General features: G+C 32.9%; 1 protein-coding gene across 1 annotated transcript in view; it reads right to left on the bottom strand.

Moving 5' to 3' along the window:
* The window catches only part of RTTN (rotatin), an 80,516-nt gene that overhangs the window by 41,724 nt on the left and 25,015 nt on the right, over window positions 1-13,777 (bottom strand). Inside the window, exons 19-28 of the mRNA XM_027746061.2 lie at window positions 12,853-12,952; window positions 11,368-11,456; window positions 9,124-9,241; window positions 8,770-8,866; window positions 7,922-7,990; window positions 7,402-7,590; window positions 6,106-6,345; window positions 4,716-4,860; window positions 3,266-3,420; window positions 1,760-1,979 (exon numbers count right to left, since the gene is read on the bottom strand). Of these exons, the coding sequence (XP_027601862.2) occupies window positions 1,760-1,979; window positions 3,266-3,420; window positions 4,716-4,860; window positions 6,106-6,345; window positions 7,402-7,590; window positions 7,922-7,990; window positions 8,770-8,866; window positions 9,124-9,241; window positions 11,368-11,456; window positions 12,853-12,952 (1,422 nt within the window). The remainder of the gene's footprint in view (window positions 1-1,759; window positions 1,980-3,265; window positions 3,421-4,715; window positions 4,861-6,105; window positions 6,346-7,401; window positions 7,591-7,921; window positions 7,991-8,769; window positions 8,867-9,123; window positions 9,242-11,367; window positions 11,457-12,852; window positions 12,953-13,777) is intronic.

Genomic DNA, 13,777 nt, shown 5'->3' with positions numbered 1-13,777 from the left:
AAGTTCATGGCAGCTTTACTGTAAGCAGTACACAAAGAGAGTACAAACTGCCTTACACACTAAATCATAATTTAAACTCATGAAAAGATGACAGATTTTTAGCTGAATTATAAGAATTTCTTTATTTCTGAGTCATTCGGTCATGTGATCATTTCCCATACAGTTAAACTTCAGAAGATCTGTGGGTTTCATTTGCGTATTCAAATGAAGAATGCAGTCAAGCTTAATAATAAGCACAAAATTGAAACAGAAACCTAGAAGTTTCTATTAATGGACCTGAAAGTCCATTTATTGTTCCCAGGGTTTCTTTTGCTGTTTGGAATTAAAAATAAAATTTCTTTTCAAAATTCTGTGTTCAAGGAAAAGGGTCATTTATATCTTTTATTGTGATTTGAATTGGAATAAATTTATCAGCTTTCTATATCAAATACTAAGAAACAGAAATAAAGGTCACTGGATCATAATGTAAAATAAATTCTCTGACTAAATATGTAGTCATACTTACTAAAATAAAAGGTATGTTGCTTTCAACAAAACATGCCCAAAAATACTTTTTAAAAAATAATAATCTAAAAACCTACACTTCTAGATGTATTTTTCTCCTCAAAACACAGCAATTTAAACCTCTACATTTTTGCTGTTGTTCTTTCTTCCAGTGTCCCATTTTGCCAAAATTCTTTTAAACCCACTTTGCCCCCTCCAGCTAAGAAAGAAATCTATTTATTTTCATATTTGGGCCAAGTAAAACTGCATAACTCTTCTGCACATAGACCTTATGCATCACTAGTCGATTTCATTCCATATTTATTATTATTTTGTCCAATAATAATCTTTCTTTCGCATGACAACATCTATAACCTTGGTGCCATTTTTAGTGTAGACTTCAAGTCACAGAGCTCATCTAATCAAACAGGTCTAAAACATTTATTTCTTTTTACTCAAGAAATCTTGGAAAGTTAAGACTTACCCCTAAAATGCTGTATCTTTTTTTCATCACAAACATGATTATCATCTACATACTATTCTTCCAGACACTTATCTGGTTGCAATCCACATGATTCAGATTACAAATGAATTAAAACTATGTTAAAGCTTTTCAAGCTCCTACCAGGACAACAAATAGATTTTGGTATTTGAAACTAAAAACTTTTAAATGTACGTTAACTTTCTGGTAAACAAACAAAAAGCCGGAACTATGCTTTTCCTATAGTTTTAAGAAGACTGGAATTTTCAAAATATATAATTTTAGGAGCAAAAACTAGTTGTCTACCACATCCATGGATTTAGGAAATTAATAAGAACACTGAAAACAAGAAAAAATTTTGGCTTCCCAACAACTGCAGGCTCTTTTCTGCTTTCTCTGTGTTAACAACCTATCTAATCGGTTACTGTTCCCCCAGACCACCTTTCATACATGGATCTTGCTTGTGGGAGATTATCTGGGATTTTTCCTCCTAGCATTTTAGTCATTAAAAACATCACTAATTTTTCATCTTGCTTTTAAGTCACTTGGTATTACCTCTTAAACCAGTGATGAAAGCACATATACTACAACTAACCTTCATAACTATAGATAAACATCACTCAATCTGGTCTCCATTCTTTTTGTATTTACTTGGCAGGACAAAGCATCCTTCCCATACGTATTCCTAGTGACGACATTTACTAAAAGTACATTGTAAAGAGTATAGTGCCATTAGTTACACAGTTCTTTACAAGCATTCAAATCCAAAGCTAAGTAAGAAGATAGGCTACTTACCTCGAGAAGACCTGTCAAATATTTCTTACAAATTGTGATAGGTTCAACTTCAGCAGAATATGTACTCCAGTCTGGAAGCGCTGTAACATGTACCATTCCTCGTAATGTTCTCTCCAATGAAGGAAGCCCATAAAAATGTGGTGCATCTGTTAGCCTTAAGCATTGAAGCAGCTTCAGAGCAAGCTCTGTTCTGAAACAGCCAGCAAGTTCCAAGCCCTCTCTGGTTTAATTGTAAAAAATCAGAAAAGATCAACCTTCAACATGAAGCTCATACAATGAATCATTTTGCAAGAGGCCAAGGCCTCCTTCTTCTTACTGTTAGTCTGTGAGGCTCAGCATATCAATTAGTTAACATTGTGTTAAACAGAGAATAACAAGGAATTAAATTTGACATTTCTAGCTTCACCCAGGTTCTGAAAACAAAACATTGCATCTGATTACAACAGGACTGCTTAACTAAAAAAAGACCAATGAGATACAACTCTCATTATTAAGGAGCATGTTAAATAAAGACTAAGAGATTGAGGGCAATGGATGACACAATGTGAAGAGTTGCAAAGCTTAGTAGTTACAGAATCACAGAATATTCTGAGTTGCAACTCATATGAGAACAGTTTGTTACAATTATGTTTGTTCTGGTCCAAGAGACACGCATTAAAACCATTTTTCTGCTGAACACTCGCAAATTGCACACATTAAAGTTTAAAAATAAAGTTTAAAAATATTTCCCACAAAATACAATAAATATAGAATTCAGTACATAAAAAATACAGGAGTGTAAGATACAATTAGCAGGGATTTCTCTAATACGCCCCTTTTACTGCTGTCAACATTTTTAGAAAACAATCACGTGGGAATAACGAAGAAGGTAACAATTTGAAAGTATCTTCACAAACAGTTATCTTGTGGCACTTAAATAAACAAATACTATCTTAAGCTGCAATTTTAGTAGCTCTTAGAATACACTTGGACAGAGAGATTTAGCGTGGGAGAAGTTTTATGAGAAATTTGAATTAAAAATAATATAGCAATTTCTGTGTTTGCTCAATTGACAGAAAAAGGTTGGAACTTGATGCTAAAAGTAGCTGTCCTAAATAGGCCAAAAAGGAGTTCAACAAATATAAACATTTCTTCATATTTCAAATATTTCAATATTTTACTTTGCTATGAATGCATGTTACAAAATCAATGAAGTTACCATTTGCTCATGCAAATTTCCAGCAGTGAAAAAGAAATAGCTTGTCTTCTCCATGCAATTAATTTAATTATCTAGTTGCTGAAAAGTGACCACTAGCATATACTCTTTCCAGTTTCCTAGTTAACTCCCTAATTTTCCTGTGAAAAGGACTACATAATGTTGATCTTCACTTCAAGAAGTGTATATTACATTTTCACAGTTCAGAACAATTGAGTCGTAATTATATTCAAATTGTGGCCGAAATTCAGCAGCAACAGGTGTTATGATCCCCAGGCAGAATCACACAGGCAGGTCCATTTACACTGTACCTGTCAGTCACTGACGTGGAACAAACTAATAACATGTTGAAAAGATGAATGAGTTCCTTATCCAGTCGCTGCCTGACAGCAGTCTGTGTTTCATCTATTTCATCCCGCACTTGGGATTCTGGTCGCACCAGGAGACCCAAAAGGGATTTTGTCTTCTAAAAGAAACAAATAAAAATACAGTCACATAATGCATTGTTTAAACACTATTTTAATACCCGCATTAAAACAATTTTTCTGCTGAACACTCGCAAATTGCACACATTATAAATCACAAATTCCATTATTATTTTACTAAGAAGTAACTCTGTAAAAAGCACAGTGAAAAACTCCTATAACTACTAATACCTTGAATCTTTAATCTACTAAATGCCATAACAGAATCCACTTTTAAGGCTTTTAAAATTTCCTGTCATTAAGCACAGTGTATTTTGAAGCATAAAAGAAAACTCAAAGTTACATACAGAAATAACCTGCAACAAAAAAATAGATCCCCAAAAAACAGAAAACACAATAGTAGCAATATCAGTTCAGGTAGTAAGTCTCAGCTGCTTGAAAGACTTTATATCATATGGTTTCAAGATTTTATATTAACATATTGAATGGGCCATACTTAAAAAAATGTATAGGCTTCCCAACTACCAATATAAATTGAAGTACCTGTAGTCTATAACTAATTGAAATTAGGTCTGCTAGCACTTTTTCCTAAATGTTTAGATTGTGTTTTCAAATGGGAAAATGCAAGTGCAAGTAGACTATATTTAACATAAGATCCCTTTGTAAGACCATGAATGATCTTTCATGTAGGCAGGATGGCCCCGCTTTGTAAAGAACAGTACTTTACAAACTTCTAAAACTTCAGCCATTGCTTAATCCTTGGCATTTAACTATTGTTTTTATACAGCAATACTAAATTATTATATTTCAACAATTATAATAAAAGTTGTTTTACATTGCTTTATGATGTTCTTTTCGTATTTGTTTCTACAATTTCCAATTTTACACTTTTTAAATGAACAGATCTCAAATATAAAGCACGGGAGTCAAGAAAAATTGAAAAAAAAATTCCATTCTTTAAATATTACACATGTATTTTACCTACAGCAATTAAAATATAACACTCATATAATACCTTCTTTGTGCTTATAAAATATTTTACTTAGACATATTATAACCATCTGAAGTCAGAACTTTATTGGCAAACACACTGAAAGCAAAAACCTCGGTCCTAACTTTCAGTTCTTGTTCTTAATGTGAGACAGATAATGTTCATTTATCTCTTTTTGCCAAACGGAAGGTTCCAACACAATCGTATGGAACCTCATCCTTTCAGTTAAATAAATAATATATATGTAGCTATGTACCTAAGCATAATCTTATGCAACTCTATATGTATGCAAGTATAGTTACATAGTCAATCGAATCATATAAATATATACAGCCTCATTCTTACATTTTTAAGCAATGATTTCAAGATCCACTTTAGATGGTCTGACTCCAGACTTGATTTCTGCTCTCTAAGTAATTTATTTAAAAATCTTAAAACATCTACTAAAAGCTTTTCATCCTCCACTGAAGCTGGAAGCACTTGTAGAAACCTGCAATGTAAATAAACACACTTTCATAGTTGTAGCACATTAAAAAAGATTCTAAAATCTCAGGCTAATAGAACTGAAGTCACCTGCAAATGTGAAATTATATAGAGCAAATATGTATATTACACATATTCACATATAGCAAATATGGAATTATACTAATGTATTATACATATAATGTATTAAATATATCTAAGTAATTTTACATAAAATATTGACTATATTAAATTATAATATTACTGCATTACTGTAATTCAAATTTCTATGTATCTTTTAAAATGTATTTACACATAGCAAACATGTAATTCTGTATAATAAAAGGTCACAGACAGGAAAGAAAAAGTTAACTAGCTATTACATACAAGCATTTAATAATAATAGCAAAGTTTACCTATGCATTTTAAACAATCCTTATTTTAAATATATTTTAAATATTTGATGGTTTTGTGCACGTAAATTACAAATTCACGTAATTTTTGAGATTAGAAGGGACTTCTGGGGTCACCTGGTCCTGCCACCCTGCTCATGAAGGGACACCTGCAGCTGGTTGCTCAGGACCATGTCCAGGTGCCTTTCGAGTAACTCCAAGGATGGAGACGCCACAATCTCTCTTTCGACCTGTGCCAGTGCCTGGTGACCTTCACAGTGAAAAAGTGTTTCCTGATGTAAAGCAGAAACACGCTGTGCTTCAGTTTGTGCCATTGCCTGAAAAGAGCCTGGTCTCATCTTCTTTCTAACTTCTTAGCTGGTACTTGTACACAGTGATAAGGTCCTCGCTCTGAGTCTTCTCTTCTCCAGATTTATCAGTCCTAGCTCTCTCATCCTTTCCTATAGGAATGATGCTCCAGTCTTCCATCATCTTCGTGGTTCTTCATTGGATTCTCTCCTCTATGTATTATCCATATGATTCTCTATTATACTGGGAAGTCCAAAACTGGACAGAGCACTCCAGATGTAGCCTCACCAGTACTGAATAGAGAGGAAGGATCACCTGCCTCAACCTGCTGCTGACACTCTTCCTAAAGTAGCCCAGCATACCACTTGCCTTCTTTGCTGCAAGGGCGCATTGCTGGCTCATGTTCAGCTTGGTGTCTACAAGGACTCCCAGGTCCTTTTCCGCAAAGCTGCTTTCCAGCTTGGTGAACCCCAGCATATATATCAACTCCAGAAATTTAAAATATGAAAAGTAGGAATTCTACCATTTTAGCATCACAATCTTTAATGGATATTTGTAGTCAATATGCTTACCTGCTTATTGCTTTTTGCCAAACAAAGCTCTTTAAAGTGGTTCCACAAGATCCAGAACTGCATTTTAAAGCAAGTCTATCATTCAGAATATAGAAACTAAGCCTAGTGACAGCAGTCCTAACATCCCTGTGGGATGCTGCCTGAATGATTGAATTAAGACAGTCTTGCAGTCCATAGTTTGTGTGAGATATTTTCAGTATAAGAATATCTTCTGGGGATAGTTTTAGCGAGTCTAAAAATCTGAAAAAGCATAGAGAAAAATTATTAAAAGTCACTATCCTTATGAACTGTTTCAGAGAGTGCTGACTCCTTCCTTTCCTGTTTAAATGAGAAGACAAAACAAAAATTGCCTTAAAAATTTAATTTTGTTAACCATTTCTTTCTTCAAAAAAACCCCAACAACAAAAACACCAACACATTTAAATCATGAAGCGTTTTGGCTGTTTTGAAAACTGACACCTTTCAAAAAATTACCCAAAAGGTGTTATTTCCATTGTTTGTAACAAACTTTTTCTCCACGTTATTGCAAATGTTGGTCACTTGGGCTATTCTATTTTCCTATTTTCTTTTTAAGAAATTGCTTTGTTTTTGCAAGAGGGCACTTCAAATTAAAGTGACTTATCAAATCAATAACTGCAGCTTCCAATGGCAGTTTTTTACTAATAAAACCTGTAGGACCCTTTAAAGGACACAAGCAAAACCTAAAAAAATGTGGAGATGGACAGAGATATAGATACCAGCATTTCAGTCCTATTAAATCAGGAATCTGCTGAGACATTAAGTTCTGTGTACAAAATAGTCTCAAAGAGAGAAACCATGCTCAATCAAGAGCTAACCAAAGGAAGAAAAAGAGAATTTTCTTCATTATCTACCCTAATTCTTAGTATTATCATTAAAAAGAATAATTCTTTGAAATTTAAATCTTCAAGGAAAGAAAAATTCATGCAACTTGATAGTTGTGGACTATATAGCAGGGGAAGACAGGCGGCTTCCTAAAGAAACACAATAACCACAAGGAACAACAACCACAGAAACCCATTTAAAATTGTTCGATATTAGCCTCACCATCAATAAATGTTCTAGACTTCATGAATAAATGCAATTTAGGTAAAACATTAGCTGTGACAACATATCTTCATCCTCTTGGGATGCGATCCTTTATGTTTAAAAGGACAGCATTCTCAAACCAATAACAACTTGAAGTGCTGTTTGAAGTTAAAAACCTATTTAAACTTGATGGAACACTAATTTAATTAAAATATATTGGCATTTAAAATGAAAGATAAAATGACTCACGTTTCTGCTTCCTTCTCATAATCTATCAGTTGCAATAGGTTTTCAATCCCATGGTACCATGACAGATTCCAAGCCATTTTAAGCATATCTGACACAGGTTTCATAGCCAAGCACTCAGAAGACAATGGCACCACAACAGCATTAGGGCTAACTACATGATGAGCAGTGATCCTGACTGGGAGATGATACCTAAAAAAACACAAATAGAAATAATAATTTTTAAAAGTGGTTGGTGAAGGCTTTTTGTTTGCTTTTTTTAAATTAGAGCTAGCTTTTAAGCTTACAAATAAAGTTTTTGAAATTCCTTTTTCAGAAAAATAAAGACTTGGAGAAAAAGCTCCATGTTTAAAAATGCTGACAACTTCTGATGTTAAATCCAAGGTTTCCCTTCATTCTCCCACCTCCATACTTCAGGAAGGACGCCAAATGGAAAACAGCAAAGCAAACTGCAAAATAAAAAAAGCCAACCAACCAACCAAAAAAAAAAAACCACAACCAAAAAAGCACCACCAACACATACCTTCTAACAACAGCAACAGGTAAGCTGAAGGCAGGTATGCCAGTATCATTACTGGTTATGCCATCAGCCCTGCAAGAGATTAAGTCATAATTATTACGCTCTCTTTTTAAGATGTGATTTTCTCCTAATGCTACACTCATTATTTCCTTATTATTTGGATATAGATGTATTTTTCCCTTCAGATAGATCTTTAATCACCCATTGATGAATAATTTGTTTATTAAACAATGTTTCTTCATGTTTTTGCAATATTAACATAGTTCTTAGATCACACATATATGGAATACTCATTGCAGGCCTGCTGTACATTAAAAACCTGCATGCTTGTTTCCTTTTTTTATTAGAAAAAAATATGCATTATAATTCTTTTCAGTATATTTCATGTGTATGAATTCTAAAAAACATATGTTTTTCACATGTATATGCAAATTTTAAATAATAAAATATCATAAGCTGACATTTTTAAAGACAACTGCCACACTTAAAAGCCAAAGTGGATAGAAGAATTCTAATTAAGCTAAGTTAAAAAAAACATGACTACAGATAGCTATTTGATTTATGGAGTTTCTATTTATGGAAAAGATGGATTACAGACTAATAAGGGTTTTTTTAAAAATAAAGTAAACTTCAAATTCACACTGAAGTATTTATACTGCAAAAATATGCCATGTAGACCTAGACAGCATGTAACCCAAGTATTGAAACAATTCTGTTGGGACTACAAATATGTGATTTTGGATCTATAAAAGTTTGAGGCATAACTTGTTTGGAGATATACAAAACCTAATTTCAATTAAAACCTAAAAATTTGACTAGAAAATATGGTATTAAGTAACTGGTTTTCATACCATGTTTCTGTTCTTGCTACTTCATCAAACAACAGAAGACAAAGCAATACTGTAGTTTCAGTTAAAACAGCATGATCACTTTGGAGTATCAGGGAAACTGAATAAAATAAAGACAATTAAAAATGTGTTAGGAAAATGTTAACAATAATATATAGGACACTAGTTGAAAGCAATTGCTTTCTTCATTTTTTGCCAACATCTCAAGCAGATACCACAACATAGGTATCACTAGCACACAGCGATTTTTCTTCTAAATATTAGACTCTGAAGAGACCCAAAGTTCTTAAGAAGGTGTTTGGTTAAACATCTAACCATCTTTCCACACAGATACTACAGTCAAAATACAATCTTTACCTCTGAATAGCAAAAGCAGTACAGTTGATTGCTGTGCTAGGGACAGGCGAATAACTGGATCAGCACACACAAGTTTGCGTAAGAGTGTTAGACATGGTAACACTATGGATTCCATAAGCTGCAGGAACAGAGAAAAAAATTAAACAGAGATAACTTTGAGTATAATCTACTATGAAGTGCTTAATACAAACTATCATGACATTAACCAATATATTCCATCATTTATAATAGAGAAGCTAGAACTTCCTTAGATAAGCATGTTTCATCCAGATGGTAACTGCATATTCATTGAAAAAAATTTTATTCACTTTTAGTTTTATTTTATTATTAATTGACAGTCATTTTATTGGTCTCCAGCTTCATAACACAATTATAACATTTGCTTTCAAATTATGTATTTTTAAGAAGGATATAAAAAACCCCTAAATATTTACAACCATGTAAGTTTATTCATTTTTTTAATGCAAATAATTTATTCTATCACATTCATTTTCTAGTCCCAGCCTCTCAGATCACAAGATCTAAGAATGGAAAGCAGTTTGCTAACAGTTAAAAGTCTCAGTGAATGACCAAAAATACGACCAAAGTCATGGCTTCTAAGAATGAGAAGACAGTATTCCTTTCGAAGTATCATTACTTTGCCCATGAGTTTCTGCCTTTAAAATTTGTTTTCTAAACTTCATCAACAAATACAGTTTAGTTTAATACTCAATGAACAAAAACCTACTTATTTAGTATGGAAAGTCTTTTGCACAGCTATACATAAAGTCTTATTTTAAATGGTGCTTTTTCTGCCTACTACTTCTTTTATCCTTTTCTCGGTAGCCACTTTTCTAAGAACACATAAGATTTTTTATTGGTTTTTCTTCGTTATTGATTTTAGGATGAAATAAGAAAAAAATCATTTGAGGGGAGAACCATAATGTGGGGTAGATTCCCTCAGGATAGTGTTCTAACATCACAGGTCCTGGAGAGTTGTTGGTTGAGCCCTTTCTGGACTACATTAAAGTTTATAAAGGGATAACAATATTATTCTAAAGCTCATCCTAGACTCTTACTTGGCTATGAATGATCTGCTTAGGGTGATATATTTCCTACGCTTGTACTTCTGTAGTATTAAGTAATATCTACTCACTACCCAAACCAAACCAATAGATGCATTACTCTTTACCTCTTTAAAGAAAGTAAGATACTAAAAAAGTGACATTAAAAAAAACCAAACATAGTAAAAAACCAGAGGAATCCAATATTTCAATTTTTTCAACTGTGTTTGAGTGGTTTACAAAAGTACTTGTATAAAGCTATCATAAACTGGACAAGACATTCCTTTATGCTACAGGGAAAAAATAATTTTAGCCACTGATCATCTAGGAAAAAAAAATTACCATTTCTGAAGAAGAATGCAATTTTTACTAGTTTGATCAGAAAAAGGAATTTTATTAAGCATCAAGTAGTTCTTTTCTCTTGTACATTTCTTGGAAAGGAATCATTACTACATAAATAGTCTCATGGTTCCTTAAAAGAACTCAAGGTTTGGACTGCTGGACTGTGGTAACAATCCTATGCAAGCACACCAAGAAATACGCAAAAGGTTTATCCACAAAGTTACATTGAGCACCTTACAGACCAAATACGCTTGCATAAAATGATTTCAAAGAATGAATTCCAGAAAAAAATCAAGCATCAGATTAGACATATTACAAAAATGGAAAGCTCCATCATCTACAACAAATACACACTCAACTCTAAATAGGATCTTATCTTTTGAGACACTCCCTGGTGAGATGATCTTCTACTGGTCAGAAAATTACTTATACCTGAAACTCAATATGACACATTTACAATAACATGTCATTTTAAATTATAATTTGCTTCAGAATTTAAATTTAGAGATTATGATATCTAACATAACACTTTTTTTTTTAAGGTCATTAAAATTTGGTTTTGGTCTGTACTGAGAAAGCTTCAGAGAAGTTCTCCAGAACCACACCATACACAGTTCTCTGGCTAACTCTTCTCATAGGTAACTCTTCTCATAGGCAAACCAATCTTCTCTCATTAAGAGTATCTTAGCATTATCAGAAATAGAATAAAATATACATTGCAATTACAATTGTTACTAAACATTTGTATTCAGTGCAGTATTAATGCACAAAAACTAGTGTTACAAGTGCAGAAAAAGGCAAAATCTACTATTGTCATGCTGCACAATGCCTGCAGAAGAACCTGCAACAATAGTTTTACCTTGCCATCCACATGTACACACTCATTAAGGTAAGCCACTATCTTTTCTATCACACCCAACTTTTTCACAATTTCATGCATCTTGGTATCTATAGGAAAAACAAAAGATGGTAAGGATGACTGGTTCCGTACAAAGTTAATATTGAACTTCTTTTTGTAAGATCACAAAGTCTTGCTGTCGAGAACAAGTTTCCAAAATTGCCAGTCAACAGCAGTACAGATCTCTACCAAGGTAGGCCTCCTCAAAGTCTTGTTATCTGGCTATAGTAGCCTCTTGAACACTAGATTCTTAAATATCTTACATAACTTCCTGTAAGTCTTTTATGTTCAAGAATTACAGTAATTCCCAGTGCAACTCAATTTCAGTCAAACGAAGATTTCACTTATTATATTTTAGAAGTGTTTAACAATTTAACATGGAACTGAAAATGGTATGAGAGTATTTTCCAGTGATACCACCCACCCTGCAGAGTACCTGGTTTATGAATACTCAACAACAAAAAAAGTATGTTGAGTTGGTTGTGCTTGTTTTTAATAACTAAAAAGTGACATTTGTCCTGATAAAGCTGCATTTTTTCCTTTACAATTTCATCCTAAGCTTTGTTTCACTTTTTGAAACATCTGAAAACTTTGGCAGCCATAGATAAATGCATTTTATGAGACAAAGTAGATATTTCCTCATTTTTGTGATAATTTTCCTGACAAAAAAAATGTTAATTGTAATATTATCTAAGATTTCACCTTCTCATGGTGAAAAACTTCTGTTCTATCATTAGAATTTAAACTCCTTAAAGAAAACATCCTTGAATCAGTTTGAGTACATAGAGTACAAATATCAAGGTTTGAAACTCTACAGTTCTGACGCTGCCTCAAGTGAAATAATGCTCTATGCAAGACTGCTTACTTGCATCTTAATTTGATCATATCTTCTTAATTCAATCATAACTTCTCCCCATGAGAGTAACACAATATAACTACAAAAAAATACCTGTGATTCTTCAGTAAGTATAAAATCCCTTTAGTTAGCCTGCATAATCTAAGAATTAACTTTCCTAATTAAAAAACACCACCAACAAAAACACATATTATATAAATATATATGATTGTGTAACATCTGAGTTAACAATAGGAAAAAATTGGAAGCTTCATTAGTTCTGAGACAGATCAACAAACTTATGAATATTAAAAAGGAAAAGCAGAAAGCAAGCCCTTGCAGAGCTTACAGAATTCAGCTTAGTCCTCTACTACCCAAGGGAGCTGTTTTATTTAAATAAGATCTCTTATTCTTGAGGGCAACAATGACAAATAACTCTTTTTTTTTTTATTTCAATTGGTAGATCATCTACAATAGTGCTAATATTCTGGTCCAACAATATACATAAAAATTACAAAGAGTATCCTTAGCAGAAGCATACAGAAAATGTAGCAAAACTGCAAGCTCACGAATGACCATCACATGAATACAAATTTTCTGAAGAATTTTACCTTCTAAAATGACAGCAAGCTGCTCAGCTGCAGACTTCCGTAAAACTAGGTCAACAGCATCAGAAGTCAAGATATCATGCAGCTTTTCAACAGTTTCTGCCTAAAAGTAAAACTGTGTTAGATTTGTATCCAGTATGTTATCATGACACAAAGTAACCACCCAAATTTCCTAACAGGAAGGAGAAAACAAAAATATCTAAATTCCTTATTAGAATGTATTTGATTAAATCCCACATGCATATAACAGCAATGGATTAGGTTATCATCTTTTTGCAACAAATCTCTAATAATACCTGTGGAATATAAGAGCCCAATAGTTTCTAGTGCACAACAGATGCAGATTTATAATAAATAACACTTAATTTAAGTAGGACTACAGAAAGCTCAACACTACGCAGAAATGCTACATATGCTTCCAAGTCTGAAGGGAACTGACTTTTAATGGCAAGAGTTAATAGGGTTAGAGAAACGGATGCAGGGAAAGAGTATAAATCAAGAGTACAATGAGCTGTCAGAATAATTTTTTTCAGAGGACAAGCATCTTAGCATTTGTTTACATATTCTTAATCTGAAAACGTTGAGGGTAAGGAAGGAAGGATAATGGAGGGTAGATGGCAAAAATGGAAAACCAAAAGAGAAAAATAAGTTTTCCCATAGGTCAAATACTCATGATTTGCTTTTCACTTTGCAAAAGCAGCAATATTAAGAAAACACAGACCTAAGTTTCTAATCTGTTTTAGAGCATAACATATCAAAAATTATTTGTGCCTGTTTCTGTAAAAATATTGATTTTGTGGGAAAACCTCTATGTGAGAAAAAAAATCAGACTATCCATGCACAATGAAATTGTTATAAAAAAAGTAGGCCTGTGTTCTTGGCACTCAAGTCTTCTCTGAAGAAAAGAAAAAAAGGAAGTATTTTTTTT

Source organism: Pipra filicauda, unplaced genomic scaffold (genome assembly GCF_003945595.2).
Source record: "Pipra filicauda isolate LSUMZ 115617 unplaced genomic scaffold, ASM394559v2 scaffold61_size3293851_pilon, whole genome shotgun sequence".
NCBI lineage: Eukaryota > Metazoa > Chordata > Aves > Passeriformes > Pipridae > Pipra > Pipra filicauda.
Note: the sequence above shows the minus strand (reverse complement) of the source record. Positions and strands in the feature narration are given on the sequence as shown.